Source organism: Lucilia cuprina, chromosome 5 (assembly GCF_022045245.1).
Source record: "Lucilia cuprina isolate Lc7/37 chromosome 5, ASM2204524v1, whole genome shotgun sequence".
In the NCBI taxonomy this organism is placed as follows: domain Eukaryota; kingdom Metazoa; phylum Arthropoda; class Insecta; order Diptera; family Calliphoridae; genus Lucilia; species Lucilia cuprina.
In genome coordinates this window covers 48,029,953-48,052,926 of record NC_060953.1, presented here as the reverse complement: position 1 = coordinate 48,052,926, position 22,974 = coordinate 48,029,953, and the positions used below count along the sequence as shown (strand labels likewise).

Sequence of the window (22,974 nt, the reverse complement as noted above, 5' to 3'; positions counted from 1 at the left end):
TCTAGTTCTGTTCTAGTTCTGTTTTAGTTCTGTTCTAGTTCTGTTCTAGTTCTGTTCTAGTTCTGTTCTAGTTCTGTTCTAGTTCTGTTCTAGTTCTGTTCTACTTCTTTGAACTAACCTATTGATTATTATGTGGACTGGCCCATGGTACAATTTAGTGACTAGTCTATGGAGTAGGCTACTGATAAAAATATAAAGGTATATATTGACTTGTTTATAGGTTAGTCAATAAATTAATCCATTGTCAATATAGTATTAACTAGGCTATATACATATATATTAATTTATTGAGTAGTCTGTGAAGAAGCTTATTAAATAGTTTGTCTGTGCAGTAGCCTATTAGTAGTCTATAAACTAGTCTACTGACTACTCTACTGACTGGGCTACCAGTTTATTGAGTAGTTTATGAAGTAGTCTATTGACTAATCTGTGGACATGTCTATTGACTAGTTAATTGATGAGACTATTGACTGGGTTATGGACTAGTATATAAACTAGTATATGGACAAGCCTATGGATCAGCTTATTGACTATATTCTTAAGTAGTCCTTTGGAAATTCTATTGACTAGTACATGGACTAGTCTTCCAGTCTATTAATTATTATATTGACTATTAATTAGTATATTGACTAGACCATGGATCAGTTCATTGGTTAATCTATGAATATGTCTATTGTCTAAATCATTGATTAGACTATTGATAAAGCTATGGATTATTTTATTAACTAGAATATGGACTAACCTATGGATCGTCTTATTTACTAGTCTCAGGAGTAGTCTTTTGATGAATCTATTGACAAGTATACTAGTTATTGATTAGGCTATTTGCATATACAGGTGATAAAGACTTGGTAATTGTTACATTTAAAACTACAAGGTACTTAGTTCCACCCTAAAGACTCACACACACACACACACGTTAAGTAATATTGACATATTTGCCTGTTAATGTCTAACCATATAAAAATTGTAGAAGATAACTTGCTCGTAATTGACTCAAAATGTCATTATAATGTTTATTTTATTTTCACTCACTCTCACGACCTTTTCTTCTTATAATCCACTAAAATAAAGGAAATTTTAAGTAAAGTGAGTAAAGGAAAAAGTCAGTTTTAGTTTATGATTATGTGCTAAAGAAGGTGTTAATGTTTTTAACTTATTACCCAAAACGAGGTATTAAAAAAAGGAAAAAACAAAAAGTAATCTTTTATATATTTTATTTGGCCCTTAATATTAAGCAATGAATAAAATGTAATTTTTCTTTTATGAAAAAAAATATTAAAAAAATAATTTTTCATATTTTTCTTTATTGTTTTTTGGAAATTTAATAAAACAAAAAATTTAAAAAATAATTAAAAAAATATCAAAATTATTGTATAAAGTAACCGAAACTATACATTACGGTTGTTTCTTCTTCGAGTGTTTAACCAAAACAAAAATTTTGAATTTTAACTTTTATAAAATTTTTTTTTTAATATTAGTTTTTTCATATGAAAGGAAGTGAAAATACACCCAGCAACAACTTGATAATGAACGGCCAGTGTAACCACTTACCTATTAACATATGTACTTTTCAAAGACTACTACATATCATTCTGTTTATACAGAAGTACTTTAATAATGCCTTATTAATAATATGTTATATAAATACTATCTAATTCGTTAGTCAGCTTCCGCGTAACGATATATTGTGACTAATGATAAAGTAATGACTCATATTTGCTGAATCAAATAATGCACAGTGATTAAGAAACTTATATTTCTCGGAAATATTTCAGTATCACAGACCAACGGAATGAATGTTTGTAAAAACTTTTAGATACAATTCTACTGACATTTTATATAATAACACTGTGTGTAATTTTTTAAGTCTATATACACACATCACTATATGATAAAAGACCAGTTTTGCTCAAAGTCATGCACTTTTTTAGTTATAGGCCCCCAAAGATTTGGGGCTTCGTTGTTATTTTTGAAAAAAATTTTGAAAATATAAAGTCAAAAAAAAATATCTTCATGATCAGAATCGCAAAAATTAATTTTTTTAAAATGCTTTTTCCTTGTACATGCTTATAAGTAGCAAACCGTTTTAAATTTAAGAAAACAGTTAACTACAAAAATGTACCTAAGATCTCAATTAACATTTTTCTAGAATATATGAACTTCCTAGGAATGATAGGTAAGTCGTAGAAGTGAAAAGTTTCCCGAAATTTTTTTAATTTCATTTGGTTTTTCTTTACTTCAACATTAGGGTGTCCCGTGGGACACTTTTTAGGAGGAATACATCTATAACGATGCGTTTCAATGAGCTAAATACGGGAAAAAATAAAAAACATTTTTTTGAAAAGGTCCTCAGTTCCCTACCTGCGATTGAAAATCTTGATCTCAATGCAATATATTCAAAAATTTGCAATCTTTTGGAGTTGGGTGTCAAAAATTACATAATTTTAAACTTATAAATAAATAAAATTGTTGTTAGTGTACATCTGGTCCGCAAAATGACATTTATTGTATTATAAGAAGCATACAAATTTTAAAAAATTCTGAATTGGACTAAACCAAATGCCAAATAATTTTTGAAATATTTCTCTGTATGAGCTAAAAATAACGATGATTTTGACACCCATTTCGATAAAAAGCAAATACAAAATGCCTTTCAAACCCACTAAAAATCATTTTGTGGACCAGAAATATTCCATAATTTTTTAAAATTAGTCTTCCCGTAATCAGCTCAAAATTACGAATTTTTCGAGACCCATTTCAAAAAAATCGAAAATGTTTTATTTTTCAAAAAATAAACTGATGTCAGAAATTTTAATCAAATTCAGGAAACTTTTCACTTTTCGACTTAAATATCATTCCTAAGAAGTTTATATGTTCTAGAAAGTTGTTTATTGAGATCTTTGGTACATTTTTGTAGTTAACTGTTTTATATGTATACTAGCTATACCTAATGCTATTCGCCACCCTCATCATAATGGAATAAAATGTAGCATTTGTAAGATTGTTTGATGGTTAATCAGTAAACTGATTCGTTTTTGACTCCTTTTTATGACCTAAAAGTGATTACTAAGTTGAATGCTTAAAAAATGACTCGAATATGATCCCGATATATGATTAAAAACTGAATATTTGGTGTTTAAAATATGATGGTTTTAAAAACTTATTTTGTGGTCATATTTTAAGCAGTTGGAAGATCTAAAATTGTTCCTAATGTAATTGTTTTTGTTTGTAATGAAATAGCAATACTTACACTTAACAAGTAAGAGTGCTATATTCGGCTGTGCCGAATCTTATATACCCTTCACCATAGTGTATTTTAAACATAATTGATCTTACAGTCTTGTTAATAAAAACATTAAAAAAATTTGAGTCGATTTAAGCCGAATGTTTAGGCGGCGGCTCAAGCAACTAAATATAGTTCGGCGGCGGCTAAGCTCCGACTAGAAGCCGGTCGACTTCGACCTCTGATTCATTGCTGGGAAAAATTTGTGTTAGTTTTAAATTTCAAACTTACATTATTCGCATAAAAATTATTGTACAATAACTCACAATCTACTCTCATATAATTGAAAACGTTTTAAATACTTTTTTCTATTCATTAAAAAATATATTTGCAATACAAAAGGGAATATTATTTTATTTTAACAAAAAATGCAAATCATATTTTTTTGCTGTGTATTTTTTGTATGTTTGGATTCCAAACAAAACAAAAAAATACACAGCTGAATAAAACCAAATACATCTACACACACACACATGTAAATCTTTTTCTATATTCAGTGTTGTTGTTGCTTTTATAACAATTTTTTGATGAAATTTTCAGAGGTTGTCTCGGATTTTTGTTCATATCTCCGTTATTTACCGACCGATTTTGCTGATTTTAAATAGCGATCTTCTCGAAAGCATGTCTAATAGAATTATTGAAGATTCGGATTTCGCCCATATCTGGGGTCCTCTAAAAACTGATTTCAACAGACAGACAGACGGACAGACAGACAGACAAACAGACAAACAGACAAACAGACAGACAGACAGACGGACATGGCTTAATCGACTCCGCTATCTATAAGGATCCAGAATATATATACTTTATAGGGTCGGAAAATTATAATATAGAAATTACAAACGGAATGACAAACTTATATATACCCTTCTCACGAAGGTGTAGGGTATAAAATGACTCAAAAACGATTCAAAAATATGGCGAAACTGAGTAGAAACACTAAAATATGATTCGGAAATAACTCAAAAACGACTAGTTATTTGGCTCATTAATGACTCAAAAATATTTAAAAATGAGTCATAATTAATTAGAAGTGGTGCTCATAAGTGACTCATTTAGAAGAGTCGTGGGTAGGGTACCATTTTCTCCCGACGAATGTATTATTTATGATCAGAAAATGAGCGCAAATATGATAATTTTAATCGTTCAGAAGAGTCATAAATGTGATACAAAAATTACAAACAAATTTCTTTTATAGGTTCTCACGTATTTCTTTCTATGTTCATATAATAGAAATTTTAAAAAGTACCATTCGAGAAATGAAAAAGTACAGAAAGTTAAATCAAACATCTTGTCAAGCACTTTTTTAGTTATAGGCCCCTAAAGATTTGGGTGAGCATTTTCTCAGTCTCATATCTTGCAAACCGTTCAAAATTTTGATTTACTCTCTGAGTAAATGTTGTTGCTCTTATCACAAAGAACCAAAATTGTGAACATATAAAGTAAAAAAACATTATCTTCATGATCAGAATCTTCAAAAATTAAATTTGTTTTACATTATTTTCTATTTTCAGACCTATAAGTACCAAACCGCTTAAAATGTAAAAAAACAGTTAACTACAAAAATGTACCAAAGATCTTAATAAACAACTTTCTAGAACATATGAACTTCTTAGGAATCATATTTAAGTCGAAAAGTGAAAAGTTTCCTGAATTTGATTAAAAATTCTGACATCAGTTTAATTTTTGAAAAATAAAACATTTTCGATTTTTTTTGAAATGGGTCTCGAAAAATCCGTAATTTTGAGCTGTTTACGGGAAGACTAATTTTAAAAAAAATATAGAATAAAGGCATTTTGTTTTTGCTTTTTATCGAAATGGGTATCAAAATTATCGTAATTTTTAGCTCATACAGATAAATATTCCAAAAACTATTTGGCATTTGGTTTAGTCCATTTCAGAATTTTTTGACATTTGTATGCTTCTTATAATACAATAAATGTCATTTTGCGGACCAAATATACACTAACAACAATTTTATTTATTTCCCTTATGACAAGTTTGAAATTATGTAATTTTTGACACCCAATTCCAAAAGATTGCAGAAAAAAATGTTTTAATATATTGCACTGAGATCAAGATTTTCAATCGCAGGTAGGGAACTGAGGACCTTTTCAAAAAAATGTTTTTTTTACTTTTCCCGTATTTAGTTCATTGACACGTATCGTTATAGATGTATTCCTCCTAAAAAGTGTCCCACGAGACACCCTAATGTTGACGTAAAGAAAAACCAAATGAAATTAAAAAATTTCGGGAAACTTTTCACTTTACCTATCATTCCTAGGAAGTTCATATGTTCTAGAAAGCTGTTAAATGAGATCTTAGGTAAGAAAAAAACATTAAAAAAAATTTTTGCGATTCTGTCATGATGATAATGTTTTGACTTTATATTTTCACAATTTTGGTTTTTTTTTGATAAGAGCAACAACATTTCCTCAGAGAGTAAATCAAAATTCCGATCGGTTTGTAAGATGCGAGCCTGAGAAAATTATCACTTTTTTCAAAAATGATACCGAGGCCCCAAATCTTTGGGGGCCTATAACTAAAAAAGTGCATGACTTTGGGCAAAACTGGAAGACACGGGTCTTCTTATTTTTGGTATTTTATCATATAGTGGTGTCCGTATATGGTTATTCAATCATGACTTAAAATATTACACATAGTGATATCTAACTAGTAAGAAGTTATAGTCTGGCGAGGCCAACCATATAATACCCTACACCTGTATACGAATAAAATATGATTTAGTTTTCATAATAAAGCATTTAAGTTGAATTGTACCTTGCCTCAGATCCCGCCGGGGGCATGTTACCTTGGCGAGACCTCCGCCTTGGTGTTATTGCAATCCCGGGGTATAAAGAGGGCCCAATACCTTCAGTCTGACCGGGACTGAAAAATTGGTTGTCTCAGTCTACTTCCCCCCGGGGGCATGTTACCTTGGCGAGACCTCCGCCTTGGTGTTATTGCATTCCCGGGGTATAAAGAGGGCCCAATACCTCCAATCTGACCGCGAATGAAAAATTGGTATTCTCAGTATACTGCTTAGTCCTTGCATAGATTGCCAGAGGTCAGACCAGAGCACCGCATAATCTGGTACTACGGGTGGCCAGTTGCCCGCAGGACTATGTCCTGGCTGGTCAGTTGGTTGAGGTTCCTTCGGGATCCACGTAGTGGCTGTTGGTTGAACCCAAATTCGCGGGAAGAGTATAAGAGGCAGTTAAAAGACTGATGCATGATAATAGTCAATATTTCGGGATAAGTTCGGTGCTGTTGCCGAAAATCAACAGATACCCCACAGAGGAGTGACTGTGGGACTAAGCGTTGGAAATGGGTTGGAGTCAATTGTATATGATACGGAATGAATGTAGAGGTATGCGGGACTCATCCACCCGTATACCTAAATGAGTGTGTCGTATGTTTTTCTCTATGAATGTGTAGAATAAATGAGATGTCTGCTGGGTTGAATGATGATGGATGAAAGGTATCATATACAAGTGATACCAATTAATTTTCCTTCCTTGTCCAGATATGTTCAGAGTTTACTCTGTTAATATCAGACTTGCCACAGCGTGTCACTGTGAGTAAGAACAATGTCTACGGCTTATTGATGGATCGTGCTTCGGTCCACCGGTTACGTCTCTAGGTGCTGTTGCCGAATCAACAGAGCCATAGTAGTGTGGTTGTCTTACAACGTGACTACTTTGGCAAGAGATTAGATAGCTCGAGTACTCCAACAAAGTACTTGCGCATGGTACCGGTCATAGCCAATGTGCAAAAATTGCCACCTGAGTCTTCATTGAAGACAAAGGGGCGATGGTAGACCGTTCTCAAGTCTACCCTGTGGATGAAAAAGACCACCGTGAGATAAGGCCGACACGACAGGTGCTCACGTTAAAACTCTCGACAGTCTTGCCTCAGATATACTAAATTCATTTTTTGTTTAATAAAACTGTGGATATTTAAGGAAAATTTTGATGGGGACTTTTTAGAGGGGCTAGGGTCAAATGAGGCCCTATAATTATAAAATTCATCAGGGTCATCAAGACTAGTATAGAACTTGGTTTTTGTTGAGATACGAGTATATTAAACATAATTATAAACTTCAGTTCTATGCGGCCTAGGTGAAATAATGAACCGATGTTAACTATTTTCAAAAAGCTTCGTCTACAATACTATAAAAGATCATGTGCCAAATTTCATTGAATTATCTCCAAAATTGCGACCTGTAGTTTGATTACGTTTTCGGATAGACACACCATCCCCCCATTTTCTTTAACGGGCAAATCTGTTTAAAAAGTTCGAATATAGCGATAAAATTCAACATAAATAAGTTTCATATGACCCAAAATTTCCCTACCGAATTTTATGAGGATCTGTGCATATTTATAAAATAATGAGTTAAAATGCCAATAAATATTCATATAAACTCTTCTCACAAAGAAATTACGACTTATCAGAAAGTTAACAAATTATTATTAAATTTTTTATAGTAAATTACTAAAACACTTTATTTCACAGAATAAGTTTTAAGTAAAATATCAAACAAACAACAAGTGAAATGAGACTCAATATTTACTTAAAAGCAATTTTAGTATTTTTTATAATTTTTCAAGTAAAAGATTGTCGTACATTAGGGCGTATGTATGAATCCGATAACAATAATAAGTATTATATTGAAAATGAACAAAAGGTTGGTATAGTATTATAACATATTATCATATATTATACATATTTCTTATTATTTTAGTACAAATGGGTTGAGGCTTTAAGTACCTGCTTGGAAATGAACATGAGTCTAGTAACAATCGACACGGCCTCTAAGTCCAATGAAATAAATCGACTAGTACTGAAAACATTCGGCAAAAAAGTAGAACTTTGGGTAGGTGGCCTAAGAAATCGCTATCCTAGTCAACATTTCACTTGGATACCAACAGCTAAAAGTTTCACTAACACCTATTGGGAGGGAAAAAATCCCGATAATAGTGGTAATGCTGAATATTGTGTTGAAATCGGTTGGGGCAATAATATGGAATGGAATGACAAATCATGTGGTTATGAATTAGGGTTTATATGTGAGCCAAATCACCACCATCTGGAAAAAGCGTCCTGGCAGAAACAACTTCGACAGAGTGCTGAAAAACAACAACTGCTACAAGCTCAAGTCTTGGAAAAGGATAAACGTGAAAAAATATTGTTACAAGAATTAGAAAGTATAAAAGAGGCTTTAAATCAGCAGAAGGAAAAAGTTAAAGAGCTAATGGAAACGAATGAGAAAAATTTACAACAACTTAATGAGATGAAAAATCGAAAATATCATGATATAATATTGCATTTTCATCAAGATCGATATGCTGCAAATAATTAATGTTTAAATTTGTTGACATTAAACTAGAAATTAAATACTTTGTTGTCACACAAATAAATTTAAAAACAAATGTTTGAAAAAAATGGATTTGATTATTTTATAGACTAGACTAATTACAGATCATACTTTAGACTATAGACATGAGGATTATATACTAGATTAAAGAGTAGATTATAGACTTTAGACTAAACTATATACTCGCCTAAAGAAAAGACTACGACAAGACTATAGACTAGTCAGACTAGACAGCATAATATTCACTAGACTATATACCAAACTTTAGACTAGGCTATAGACTAGACTATAGACTAGCCTATAGCCTAGAATATAAATTATATTATAGAATAGACTTTAGTCTAAACAATATACTAGACTATAGACTATACTATATAATAGGCAATTGACTAGACTTTAAACAAGACTGTAGTCATGATAAGATTAAAGATTAAACTATGGACTAGACTAAAGTCCAGACTAGACTATAGTCCAGACTATAGATAATAGTCTACATAATAGGCTAGATTATATACTATACTTTAGACTAAACTACAGACTAGGCTAGACTAAAAATTACACTATAGATATGATTATAGACTAGACTTTAAACATGATTAGACTATAAACTAAACTATTGACTAGGCCATAAATTAGACTAGACTATAGACTAGACTATAGACTAGACTATAGACTAGACTATAGACTAGACTATAGACTAGACTATAAACTAGACTATAGACTAGACTATAGACTAGACTATAGACTAGACTATAGACTAGACTATAGACTAGACTATAGATTAGACTATAGACTAGACTATAGACTAGACTAGACTATAGGCTATTAACTAGCCTAAAGTCCAGACTAGACTTAGACTAGACTATAGACAAGACTGAGGACTAAACTAGATTATAGAATAGATTAAAGTCTAGATTATAGACAAGGTTATACACAAGACCTAAGACTAAAGTAAATACTAAAGACTAGACTATAGTCTAAACTATAGATTAGGCTTTAGACTAGACTATAAACTAGACTTGACTGCAGACTAAACTATATATTAGACTATTGACGAGACTATAAATTCGACTATTGATATGATTATAGACTAGACTATAGACTTGTCTATAAACTAGACTAGACAATAGTCTAGACTATTAACTATACTATAGAAAAGACTGAAGACTAATTTAAAGACTAGATTATAGACTATACAATAGACTAGGCTATAAACAAGATTATAGCCTAGACTATAGACTACAGACTAAACTATATACTATACTATTGACGAGACTAAAACATCGACTAAACTTAAGTCCAGATTAGACTTCAGACTAGACTATAGACTCAACTACTGAAGACTAGACTAGATTATACACTAGACTTTAGACTAAAGTACAGAATAGACTATAGACTATACTATACTAAAGACTAGACTAGACTCGACTAGACTATACTATATATAGTAAGACTATATATACAGTCTAAAATCTTGACTCTAAACCAGTCTATTGTCTTGACTATAAAACGAATTTCCAAGTACATGATTCAAAATAAGGAAATTCTCCTGCCCTATATAGGAATTGAACTCGAGCTTGAAACAATAATTATATCATCAATAAGTTCCAAACATTTTTGTTTATTGCAACAGAATTAGTTGCTAGTTTTGGTACATTTTTTTAATACAGAAATTTGTAAGAAATAGAAATTTAAATTGAAACTAAATGTACATATGTTCATTAAGTTTGTTTAAGATTGGATTTGATTAAACATATGTAGTGGATATATATTAGTATACATATATTAATAAAATTATAAAGTTGTGTTTTAATAACATGTGAATAAAATTTATACATAATCAACCAAACATATGTACAGTAGATATAAAGTATATTATAGATAACATAGAACTCGGTGCTTCCCATAATGAAATTAAAAGAAACAAAAAAACATTTCTTATCAAAAAGTCAGGAAATTATTTTAATGAAGTAAATATCCAGAAGTAAATATTTCTGAGAATTATTTTTAACTTTACTCTCAAATAAAACACAATTAAAATGCGCTTAATATTTTATTTTTATGTAATAGCAGTATTTTTATTAGTTATTAAAGTAAAACTTTTTACGGCATTTGGTCGAGTGTATGAAACTAATAACAAGAACAAATTTTATATTGAAAATGATCAAAAGGTTGGTACAAAATCATGCAGCAATTAAAAATATAATTATAAAATTTAAACATTTAATTGTTATGTAGTACAACTGGGTTGAGGCTTTCAGTAGCTGCTTGGAAATGAACATGAGTCTAGTGACAATAGAGTCTGCCTCTAAGTCTAATGAAATAAATCGCCTAGTACAAGATACCTTTGGCAAACGTTTAAATCTTTGGATAGCTGGCGTTCGGAATCGTTATCCTATTCAACATTTTGTTTGGTTACCATCTGCGAAAAAATTCTCCTACACCTATTGGGAGGGACAAAATCCCGATTTTTCTGGTGCTGTTGAATATTGTGTTCATATTGGTTGGGGCAGTAAAATGGAATGGAATGACAAAGCATGTAATTTTGAATTTGGTTTTATATGTGAACCAAATCATCAGCTTTTAGAAAAGGTTGGATTGCAGCAACAACTTCAACAAGAAATTGAAAAACAACAAAAATTACAAACTCAACTTATGGAGTGGGAAAAACGGGAGAAATCATTATTGCAGGAATTACAGAGTATAAAAGAATCTTTAAAACTGCAGAAAGGAAAGACCAAAGAGTATATGGAAAAGTATGAAAACAGTTTGGAACTACAACTAAAATGTCAAAAATATCATATTAATTTTAATTTTCGTCAAGATCAAAAATAAATAGAAACAAGTAAGAAGTTATAGTCGGGCGAGGCCGACCATATAATACCCTACACCTGTATACGAATAAAATGTGATTTAGTTTTCATAATAAAACATTTAAGTTAAATTGTACCTTGCCTCAGATATAGTAAAGCCATTTAATGTTTAATAAAACTGTGGATATTTAAGTAAAATTTTGATGGGGGCTTTTGAGGCCCTATAATTACAAAGTTCATCAGGGTCATCAAAACTAGTATAAAACTTGGTTTTGCAGCTTTTTGTCGAGATACGAGTATATTAAGCAAAATTATGAACTTAAAAGCCCTGTTGGCGGGTTCAGTTCTATGCGGCCTAGGTGAAATAATGGACCGATGTTAACCATTTTCAATAGGCTTCGTCTACAGTACCATAAAAGATCATGTGCCAAATTTCATTGAACTATCTCCAAAATTGCGAACTGTAGTTTGATTACAATGTTTACAAGCCCTTTTTGGGGGTACAGTTGTATGGGGGCTAGGTGAAATAATGGACCGATCTTAACCATTTTCAATAGGGTTCGTCCCTGGGACAATAAAATTGCGGCCTGTAGTTTGATTACAAGGTTTACATGGATTGACGAACAGACAGACAGACAGACGGACGGACAAACATAGTTAAATCAACTCAGAAAATAATTCTAAGCCGATTAGTATAATTTAAGGTGGGTATAGGACCAATCTTATTGTGCGTTACAAACATCACCACAAATCCAATATACCCTAGCCACTAAAGTGGTGTAGGGTATAATAAAATTTAAAATCAAACTAAATAACTGAATATATTTGTACAAAAGTCTAAGGGGAAATGTGAAGAAATGTCTAGTTCATTATGTAATCCATATAGAAGTCCATAGATTAGTTAATATACCAGTTTACAGATTATACCATAGTCTAGTCCCTAACTTAGTCCATAGATGAGACCCTAGGATATTCCATAGAATAGTACACACACTAGTCCATAGTGTAAAAGTAAAATATAATTTTTTCATTTTCGAAACTCTTTGTTTAATAAAATTCTTTATAATTTGTAATATGTTTATTAAATTTATTTTATTCTTCTAGTGTTGACATTGACAAATGTTCATTTATTCTCCATAATGCCCCAAAAACACTTCCCTATTTTAACCCCCAAAAAAATAAATATTGTCTAGTTCTATTTGTTTTTTACCAAATCCAATAAGGGATTTACCACAAGTGACACCACCAACGATAAAATGTGAAAAACGACAAAGTAACTCATCTAAATCCTTAAAATTTAAGCTTATTTCAGGATATGCCACACTTGTCAGCTACTTAAGGATGTCGTAATCAGAAAAAAAAAATTAAGAAAAAAACAAAGAAAATAATTTTACTTGAAAAGTAAATAGGCCGCCATTGTTTGAATAGTTGGTAAACACCTAAAGGTTAAAATGAAATAAATAATTTTGGCAGCAATGTTAGAACAGTGATTGTCTCACGTAAACCATTAGCATTCACTGACTGGCTAGTTGGCAGACAGACAAGACAGACAAGACAGTCCAGTGAGTATTGAGGTATGGAGGCATAATAAATGAATAGATAAGACATCTCCCCCTTCCAAAAAAAACAGTTTTGAAATTATCCTGTTTTTTTTTTTTTGTTTTTCATCGGAGGGAGAGACGAGGGACTTGCAAAATACTGTTAATTGTCTAATCTTAATACTTAAGCTGTAACTTAGGTTTAGTTTTATGCTTAAGCATTATATTGGTTGGAAGAAAAATTTAAAAATGTTTAAGATAAGTTTATTAGATTGTTAGTTACTCAACAAACATTCTGCAATGACTTGCATTTGCACAACAACTTAGATTTTAATGACTATTACATACCGTCTGCACTACTTATAAGTATTCATATAATGACTTACATATAATTAGATATGTAGTACACTATTTTGAATTCTTTAACACAAACATATGTAAATAGTTAAATTTTAATATATTTAAAGCAATCTGTGGAGTTGTGACTACGACAATAAAAAAAAAAAACAAATTTTAACACTCAATTTGTAAGTACATATTGGTAAGCGAGAATGGTAAGTATTTGTCTGCAAATTTCATCACCGTGTTAAAATAATGAAATTTAATGGTAATGAATTAAAAGTAGGATGATCGATTATTCGACATTTTCCAAAAACCTATTTGATTATCGGTTTTTAGAAAATGTCGAATAATTGATCACATGCAGACAATACTTACAAATACTTGGATATTTAAGTAAATTTCGATGGGGGCTTCTTAGAGGGGCTAGGGTCAAATGAGGCCCTATAATTATAAAGTTCATCAGGGTCATCAAGACTAGTAAAGAACTTGGTTTTGCAGCTTATTGTCGAGGTACGAGTATATTAAACATAATTGTGAACTTAAAAGCCCTATTTGGCGGGTTCAGTTCTATGGGGCCTTGGTGAAATAATGGACCGATGTTAACTATTTTCAATAGGCTTCGTCTACAATAACATAGAAGATCATGTGCCAAATTTATTGAATTATATCCAAAATTGCGACCTGTAGTTTGATTACAAGGTTTACAAGCTCTATTCGAGGGTTCAGTTGTATGGGGGCTAGGTGAAATAATGGACCGATGTTAATAATTTTCAATAGGCTTCGGCTACGGTATAATAGGAGATCATGTGCCAAATTTCATTGAATTATCTCCAAAATTACGACCTGCAGTTTGATTATACAAGCCCTATTCGGGGGTACAGTTGTAGGGGGGCTAGGTGAAATAGCGGACGCTCCCCACTAAAGTGGTATAGGACATAAAAATACTGGAAAACTGAGTATCTAATTAGTTAGTTAGTTAGTTAGTTAGTGAGAATCTGGTGAGAATCAAACTCACGACCTGCGTACTAACAGACTGCAACATTAGCAACTAACCTTCTGGAAGGACTTATTACACTTACAATCAAGTAAAGTCAAGGATAGTCGGTTCTGACCTTCTCCTACTGCTAACATTTGTTCTCCTGATAATCTAATTTACATTTCTTAAATTCTAATGTTTACAAAAATTAGTTAGTATCAAAATTTGTTGAGTTTGTACTTTTTTCTACATCTATAGTATAATTTTAATATTTTCTAGTGATAAATGACTTGCAAAACTAATGACTTAAGACAGTATTAAACCACGGCAATAAGCACTGGTTTATAAGAGATAAAATAAAAATACAATTAATTACATTATGAGTGGTGGCTGCCAAATTGTTCAACAAAAAAAGGAAAATCATGCCGTTTTTAATAAATTAAACTTGAAATTTCAAAAAGTCTTTGCAAAAATTTAGATTGTTTACATAAGTAAGGGGAAATAAATTAAATACAAAATATTAGAGATAATCTCAAAGAATTTGAAAGAATCTATTTAAATTATACAAGTTAAATTATATATATTACTCATCTCCCCTTCCCCCATCCCTATAACAGTCTGACATTAAACACATTATAAATTATGTTGTTGCAAACTCATTACAACTTAAATTACTGTTATATACTGATTGTATTATTGGTGGTTTACAATGATTCATACCGCATTGCTGTAGCGTGAGCATCAACATTAAGTACAAATTTCATCCATTCATGAATGTATACAATTGTGTATGTACGTTATACGTATGTATACGTATATTTTGTGTATTTATTTTATTGAACATTATTTAAATTTATAAATGTTCTTTATCAAATTAATTAACATGGCGTCATATGTTGACACCAACACATTAAATGTTACTAGTTTATTATGCAGACAGTTTATTTTTTGTTGTGTGTTGTTCGTGTCGAGGATGTTGTAGTTGTTATTGAACCTCAACATTGTTATAATGTTTGAGGTAAAAGTTTTTTTGTGTTTTTTTTGGGATTACACTGTTTGCTGTTTACCATATTATTACTTAGTTAAATTTAAAAGGCAAATATTAATAAAAGAGATATTGAAATTTCCTTTGGAAATGGTGTATTGAGCAAATGTTATTAGTTTTGTTTGAAAACTATTAACAGTGGTAAAAACTAAACCAAGTATTAAATTGTGAAAATATTTTAGGTTTATAACAACCATTCCAAATTTATCTAGAACTAACTACGACAAATTCATTTACTAGCAACACCTTATCATACCCACTGTTCAATGTAAATTTATACACATTATGGGTTCAGGGAGCCCATAAATGTTTTGTGGCATAAAGTAAAACATTATAAAGTTTTGTAATTAACATACTCTGCTGTCATGTAAGTATTTGTAGTTGTTTTACAGCTCAAATATATTTATACCCTACACCTCTTTAGCGGGCGTGTGTGCTGATGTTTGTAACGCACAATAATATTGGTCATATACCCACCTTAAAGTATACCAATCGGCTCAGAATAATTTTCTGAGTCGATTTAGCTATGTCCGTCTGTCTGTCTTTCTGTCCGTCTGTCTGTCTGTCTGTCTGTCTGTCTGTCTGTCCGTCTGTCCGTCTGTCTGTCCGTCCGTCTGTCCGTCTGTCTGTCCGTCTGTCTGTCTGTCCGTCTGTCCGACCGTCCATGTAAACCTTGTAATCAAACTACAGGCCGCAATTTTGAAGATAATTGAATGAAATTTGGTACATAATCTTCTATTGTCCTAGGGCGAACACGAAAAAGGTTTAATCGATAAATTATTTCACCTAGCCCCATAGAACTGTACCCCCAAATAGGGCTTGTAAACATTGTAATCAAACTACAAGTCGCAATTTTGTCGGACATGATATTTTATTATACCGTAGACGAAGCCTATTGAAAATAGTTAACATCGGTCCATTAATTCACCTAGGTCCCATAGAACTGAACCCGCCAAATAGGGATTTTAAGTTCGTAATTATGTTTAATATATTCGTATCTCGACAAAAAGCTGCAAAACCAAGTTCTATATTAGTCTTGATGACCCTGATGAACTTTATAATTATAGGGCCTCATTTGACCCTAGCGCTTCTAAAAAGCCCCCATCAAAATTATTAAACAGTAAATGGCTTTAGTATATCTGAGGCAAGATACAATTCAACTTAAATGCTTTATTATGAAAACTAAATCACAGGTATAGGGTATTATATGGCCGGCCTCGCCCGACTATAACTTCTGACTTTGTTATTTTTTGTTTTTGTAGAATCTATAGAAAATACTCATAATATTTAACTTGTACCCAGAAAAAAAAGATTATACACTTGCTCTTTTAAACCTAAAACAAAAAAGGATGGTTGGTGGTTATTGGTTTTTTAATTAAACTAGGCGACATTTTTAGTCATCCCTTTTTGGAGAAAGTGAAGAAAAAGGTGTAAAAATTCATTTAAAATTTAAATGGACCTATAAAATTGATTGTAAAAATGGGAACTCTTTAAGGACAATATTGTTGTTAAACAGCACGCATTTTCGTAATAAGAAATTGGTAATTTTTAATTACAAACTTAGTTTAATTAACGAGAATTTTTATTATTTTTGGGTCAAATTGAAATAGATGTTTTTTTAGTTATAAAGTAGAAGGTAAATATTTGTCGTAGGACACGTAAGGGTTTAATATTAGGTGGTGCTGAATATTATATACCCAGCATTAAATAACTGACGAAAAGGAATGCTTCTTTGATCGATGCTTTTGTTATTATCGAAACGATTTTTTCATCAAATATGACGCAATCCTTTTGTTTTCGAATCTTTCCAGCAAAATCTTTGCTTATCCGGTAAGTAGTAGGGTTCTATAATATAAACGAAAAGTCGACTTTTTGCATTTAGGTAAAAGTCGAATTTTAGACTTTTTGCATTTAGGTAAAAGTCGAATTTTCAACTTTTTGCATTTTATGCAAAGTCGATTTTTTGACTTTTCGACTTTTTCCAGTTAGTAAAAAGTCGACTTTTAGACTTTCGACTTTTAGTATTTTGTAAATAGTCGACTTTTTTCGACTTTTGTCGATATTTTTGACTTTTCAACTCTTTTCGACTTTTTTCGACTATTTTCGACTATTTTCGACTTTTTGACTATTTTTGACTTTTTCAGACTTTTCGACTATTTCCTCCTTTTTGACTATTTTCGACTATTTCAGACTTGTCGACGATTTCGACATTTTCCGATTTTTTTTTCTATTTTCAACTATTTTTGACTGTTTGACTATTTTTGTCTTTTTTCGACTATTTTAGACTTATCGACTTTTTTCGATTATTTTCGACTTTGTAATTAGTTTTAACTTTTTCCGACTTTTCGACTATTTTCGACTTTATGACTATTTTCGACATTTACCTCCTTTTTTCGACTTTTCCGACTTTTTTCGACTTTTTTCGACTATTTTCGACTTTTTTCTACTTTTTTTACTTTTCGACTTTATTCTATTTTTCGATTATTTTCGACATTTTCCGACTTTTCAACTTTTATTTCCAAAGTCAACTTTTCGACTCTTTTCACAGTCGATTTATAGAACCCTAGTAAGTACGAAAGTGATATTGGAGAAAAGTGTATGTAGGCTAGAAGGGGGACCATACGCCATTTTTTTTTTTTTTTTTTTTTTTTTTGAGGCAGTCTCCAATTAAAACCACAATATTCTTAATTTTTTTTTCATTGTTCGGATACTTAGATGTGTTGGCTTTAGTTTTATTCCTTTCGAACTTTCCTAATTAATATTAATGTACATATTTTTTAAACTTTTCCGTATTAACCAAAAACGTCGATACCGCCCCAACCATACGGTAAGTTAAATATTTTCACAGCCATTTGAAAAACATTAATTCACGTCTGCCTTTCATCATATGTAAAGTAATTTTTTCAAACTTTTAGGAATAATAGATAATCGAAAACAAAAGTTATGATAAAATCGATTACTCGGTTTTCAAGTTATTTGCATTGACAGATGTGCCTCTATGGGGAATTATCCCCCTTCTACCCTTGTTATTTTTGGACGAATAACTACTTATTTTTGTTCGACGAAGACCAAAAAATAACTCGTTACAAATCTGCTTACCCGACTTTTCTGGATTTATATGTTATGCTCTCTTAATCAAAGAACCATTAAAAAGCAGTTTTAAGATTCTATTTGGTATGGTTTGTTAATATCAATGTTTCTTGACAATTGACTACGAAATCTATTAAAACAAATTAATTTATGTTATTGATAACGAAAACTCATTACCAAATAATTTATGAAATAACTTATTACCTACTATACTCATTATCAAAATTTTAAAATATTTTACTTGGATGAAGAACGATTTTGGCACAAAACTTATTTATTTCGAATTTTATCGCTGTACTCGTATTTGTATTTCAGTATTGAGCGTTAATGTCAAGAGGACCTGTATGGGATGAACCTTATCCTATCGTTGTTAAATTTTGTAGAACGATTTTTTTATATAGGCCTTTCTTATATTGAATTTCATTGTTTGAATTTCAACGCTTTAGACCATCTTTTAGACAGTTTTGTCATTTTCTGAGAGGACCGTATATGAGGGTTATTTTAAAGTATAGACTCTATCGTGTTTTCAACAGACAAAAGGTAAGACGGATGGACATGTTTAGATATTTTTAAAGATAAATAATATGTATACTTTAATGGGTCTCAGATAAATATTTCGATATATTACAATCGGAAAGACAAAAACTGTATACCCCTCTATATTTTTTAATGGGGAAAAAAACAAACAAATACCAGAAAGTATCCTTTTATAGACGGTAACCACAATTCATTGTTTCTGAGCTTAATATTAAAAAAGTAAGAAAGTTGGGCGAGACCATCCTCATGATAGCCTACATCAATTATGAATGTTAAATGTGATTCTTGTTTCCGATATATCTAAGGAATCTATGACGAAAAACAAGTTCACTTCAAAAAAAAAAAACGATTGGTTCACTTCAATATACTTTCCATTCTAAACTAATTAAATTCAATTCAGTATGCTGCGTTTTTTTAAATTAAACTTTTGCTTTTATATTTAAAACTTAAATTGTTCAAAATATTTCCTGTATTTTTTTTTTTTTTTTAATTTTCTTAAATAAGACATACATAATTTCATGAATAAGAAAATAGAAAAATATGGCATTTTTAAGCAACGTTCTCGGAAAAAAATTTATTTTTCTATAATTCTTTAAATAAACATTTATTCTTGTTGTTTTATATCCCATGCTACTTAGTTAAAAAAACAACAATTTTTCTACTTCGTTAAAGTTTTTAAAATGAAATCCAAGTGTAGCTATGAGTACATTTTTCTTGTATACCAATTGATCATGTCTTCAGTTATGAAAATCTTCGAAAACGTTGAAGATTTTTTTATGTAACAATACACTTCAAACTTGTTGAGAGCTGAGCAGAGCGACAATGACCGTGATACAAACCAGAAATTCTAACGAGAATCTAACTCCTAAGTACTGGAGTAAAGGACTTTCACACTATCAACAAGTATCTTTATAATTATTATTTAATCATATGATATGTCCTTTATTTTAAATTTGATAATATACAACGAGCAGTTGCAACGTCTTAACTCAGTAATTTAGAAAAGTATCATTTGGTCTATTGGTTAAAAACCTTTGCTATCAAAAATACATCTAGTACTTGTCTATTAACACGGTCTTCAGCTATGTGCTCAATCGATTGTGTTGAAAGGTAATATTTCTTTCAAATAGTTTCCTTGGCAACACGATACAGGTTATATTGATCAAGAATTTAAATGGAGGCGCAACATAATGGGTAATACAACGAACCATAATGCGACAGTAGTTCCACTACAACACACACTTCTGTTGAAATAAAGTAGTGGACTTCTCTGAACTACAGAAAGTTTCGCTAACTAAGTAACTAACAAACTAACTAACTAACTTACTAACTAACAAACTAACAAACTAACAAACTAACAAACTAACAAACTAACAAACTAACAAACTAACAAACTAACAAACTAACAAACTGACAAACTAACAAACTAACAAACTAACAAACTAACAAACTAACAAACTAACAAACTAACAAACTAACAAACTAACAAACTAACAAACTAACAAACTAACAAACTAACAAACTAACAAACTAACAAACTAACTAACTAACAAACTAACTAACTAACTAACTAACTAACAAACTAACAAACTAACAAACTAACAAACTAACTAACAAACTAACTAACAAACTAACTAACTAACTAAGTAACTAACTAACTAAGTAACTAACTGACTACCTAACTAACTGACTACCTAACTAACTAACTAACTAACTAACTATCTATCTATTTAACTATCTATCTATCTATATCTATCCATTTCTATCTATATCTATCTATCTATCTATCTATCTATCTATCTATCTATCTATCTATCTATCTATCTATCTATCTATCTATCTATCTATCTATAACTAACTAACTAACTAACTAACTAACTAACAAACTAACAAACTAACAAACTAACAAACTAACAAACTAACAAACTAACAAACTAACAAACTAACAAACTAACAAACTAACAAACTAACAAACTAACAAACTAACAAACTAACAAACTAACAAACTAACAAACTAACAAACTAACAAACTAACAAACTAACAAACTAACAAACTAACAAACTAACAAACTAACAAACTAACAAACTAACAAACTAACAAACTAACAAACTAACAAACTAACAAACTAACAAACTAACTAACTAACAAACTAACAAACTAACAAACTAACAAACTAACTAACTAACTAACTAACAAACTAACTAAATAACTAACTAAACAACTAACTAAATAACTAACTAACTAAGTAACTAACTAACTAACTAACTGACTACTTAACTAACTAACTATCTATCCATTTAACTATCTATCTATCTATATCTATCCATTTCTATCTATCTATATCTATCTATCTATCTATCTATCTATCTATTTATCTATTTATCTATCTATCTATCTATCTATCTTTCCGGGAATTGCTAGTGTTCGCTAGTGTGAACGTATGTATATTTATCTGTCAACTGGGTTATTACAGATTGAGGGTGTGTGCATAAATATGCGGCAGAATGTTTTTCTGTTTTGTGCCACTTAAGCTTCTTAAATAATGTCATGAACAAATGATCAAATTAAAAGTTATTCTACGTTCATTTTTTTTGCATTTTCTTTAAATGAATTTCATAAACTCCTTGAAGTGTTGAAGATTATATAATGCTTTTTGCTAACAATTCCAAGAATCGTTCACTCATTTACTTACAATTGTACTCATTCCATTTAGTTCTATTTTCTTAAAACTGAAAACATTATTTAATATTTTTCTAAATAATTTTCTTTAAGTTTTATCCCTTGTTTTTTTTTTTATATCACTACACTAGGCATTTAAAATTTGTTTAACTTTAAATAATTTCGAAAAATAGCAAGTTTAAGAGATTGTTGAAGCTATATTCATTTGACTTTGTTGATCATATCAGACAATCTTAATTTAATTTAATTTTCCCAAATGGTTATTGCTAGTGCAAAACTGCTAATAAAAAAACTTTTAGTTTAAGGTCAAACATACAAACACATACTAATTTGTATTCTTGAGGTTACATAAGACTTAATTGCGTACATTCTACAACTTAAGTCATCACTTTCATACTCGTCATCATCATCTGGTACTACAGCAAAAGCATAACAAAAACCAGCCCTACCATCACCATTATCTTTACCACCATCTTTATGCAACAAAGAGGAGAAAAAACTACATCCATTTTTTTGTTGTTTGTGAGTAGTTCAAAACACTAACAACTGCACACTGAATTGAGTGTAAAAAAAGTTAAATTACACTTTTACGTGTTAAGTTTTTATAAAACGTACAAAACTGCTAATTGAATATATTGTTGTGCTCTTACGAAGGTATAACCAACCAACTATTCACTAAAGAAATTTCAGCAAACTCAAATCATGCAGCAGACACTGCAGTTAAAGGAGGTGTTGCAAGAGAAACAAACAGCTACTAAATAAAATTGAAAATTACGAGAATGAAAAGAAATTTTCGTAAATTCTTAAAACTTAAATTTAATAAAATGTATAAATTGTTGACTTATTATTTTTAATTTCATTATAATACATAGTTTCATTAGATTCTCTATTACAGCGTTATTTAAGGACTAAGAGCCGAATTTATGTTTTCTATATAAAAATCAATTTTTGGTGGAAAATATTAGTGATCACAGATTTTCATTAGATTCTCGATGAGAGAGTTATTTATGGAATTAGAACTGATTTCATGTTTTTCATATAAAAATCAATTTTAAGAGAAAAATATGAGTGATCACAGATTTTCATTAGATTCTCGATTAGAGCGTTATTAAAGGAATTAGAGCCGATTTTATGTTTTTCATATAAAAATCAATTTTTGGAGAAAAATATGAAAAATATTTCATTAGATTCTCGATAAGAGCGTTATTTAAGGTGTTAGAACCGATTTTATGTTTTTTGGAAATTATTAGTGATCACAGATTTTCATTAGGTTCTCGATTAGAGCGT

The 22,974-nt window shown here is 30.5% G+C and overlaps 2 protein-coding genes across 2 annotated transcripts; both read left to right on the top strand.

The window, feature by feature from the left end:
• The first annotated feature begins 7,801 nt into the window (after positions 1–7,801).
• LOC111687733 (lectin subunit alpha-like) lies at positions 7,802–8,730 on the top strand. The gene is made up of 2 exons (XM_023450203.2): positions 7,802–7,976; positions 8,034–8,730. The coding sequence occupies exons 1-2, from the start codon at positions 7,845–7,847 to the stop codon at positions 8,649–8,651; spliced, it is 750 nt and encodes a 249-aa protein (XP_023305971.2). The 5' UTR covers positions 7,802–7,844; the 3' UTR covers positions 8,652–8,730.
• Positions 8,731–10,683: 1,953 nt separating this feature from the next.
• LOC111687734 (lectin subunit alpha-like) lies at positions 10,684–11,573 on the top strand. Its single transcript, XM_023450204.2, has 2 exons — positions 10,684–10,837; positions 10,905–11,573. The coding sequence occupies exons 1-2, from the start codon at positions 10,706–10,708 to the stop codon at positions 11,499–11,501; spliced, it is 729 nt and encodes a 242-aa protein (XP_023305972.2). The 5' UTR covers positions 10,684–10,705; the 3' UTR covers positions 11,502–11,573.
• Positions 11,574–22,974: the final 11,401 nt, after the last annotated feature.

Coding starts and splice junctions, on each gene's coding strand:
- LOC111687734 (XM_023450204.2), top strand. CDS start 10,706: ATGCGCTTAATATTTTATTTTTATGTAATAGCAGTATTTTTATTAGTT. Junction 10,838..10,904: donor ATATTGAAAATGATCAAAAG/GTTGGTACAAAA, acceptor ATTGTTATGTAG/TACAACTGGGTTGAGGCTTT.
- LOC111687733 (XM_023450203.2), top strand. CDS start 7,845: ATGAGACTCAATATTTACTTAAAAGCAATTTTAGTATTTTTTATAATT. Junction 7,977..8,033: donor ATATTGAAAATGAACAAAAG/GTTGGTATAGTA, acceptor TTATTATTTTAG/TACAAATGGGTTGAGGCTTT.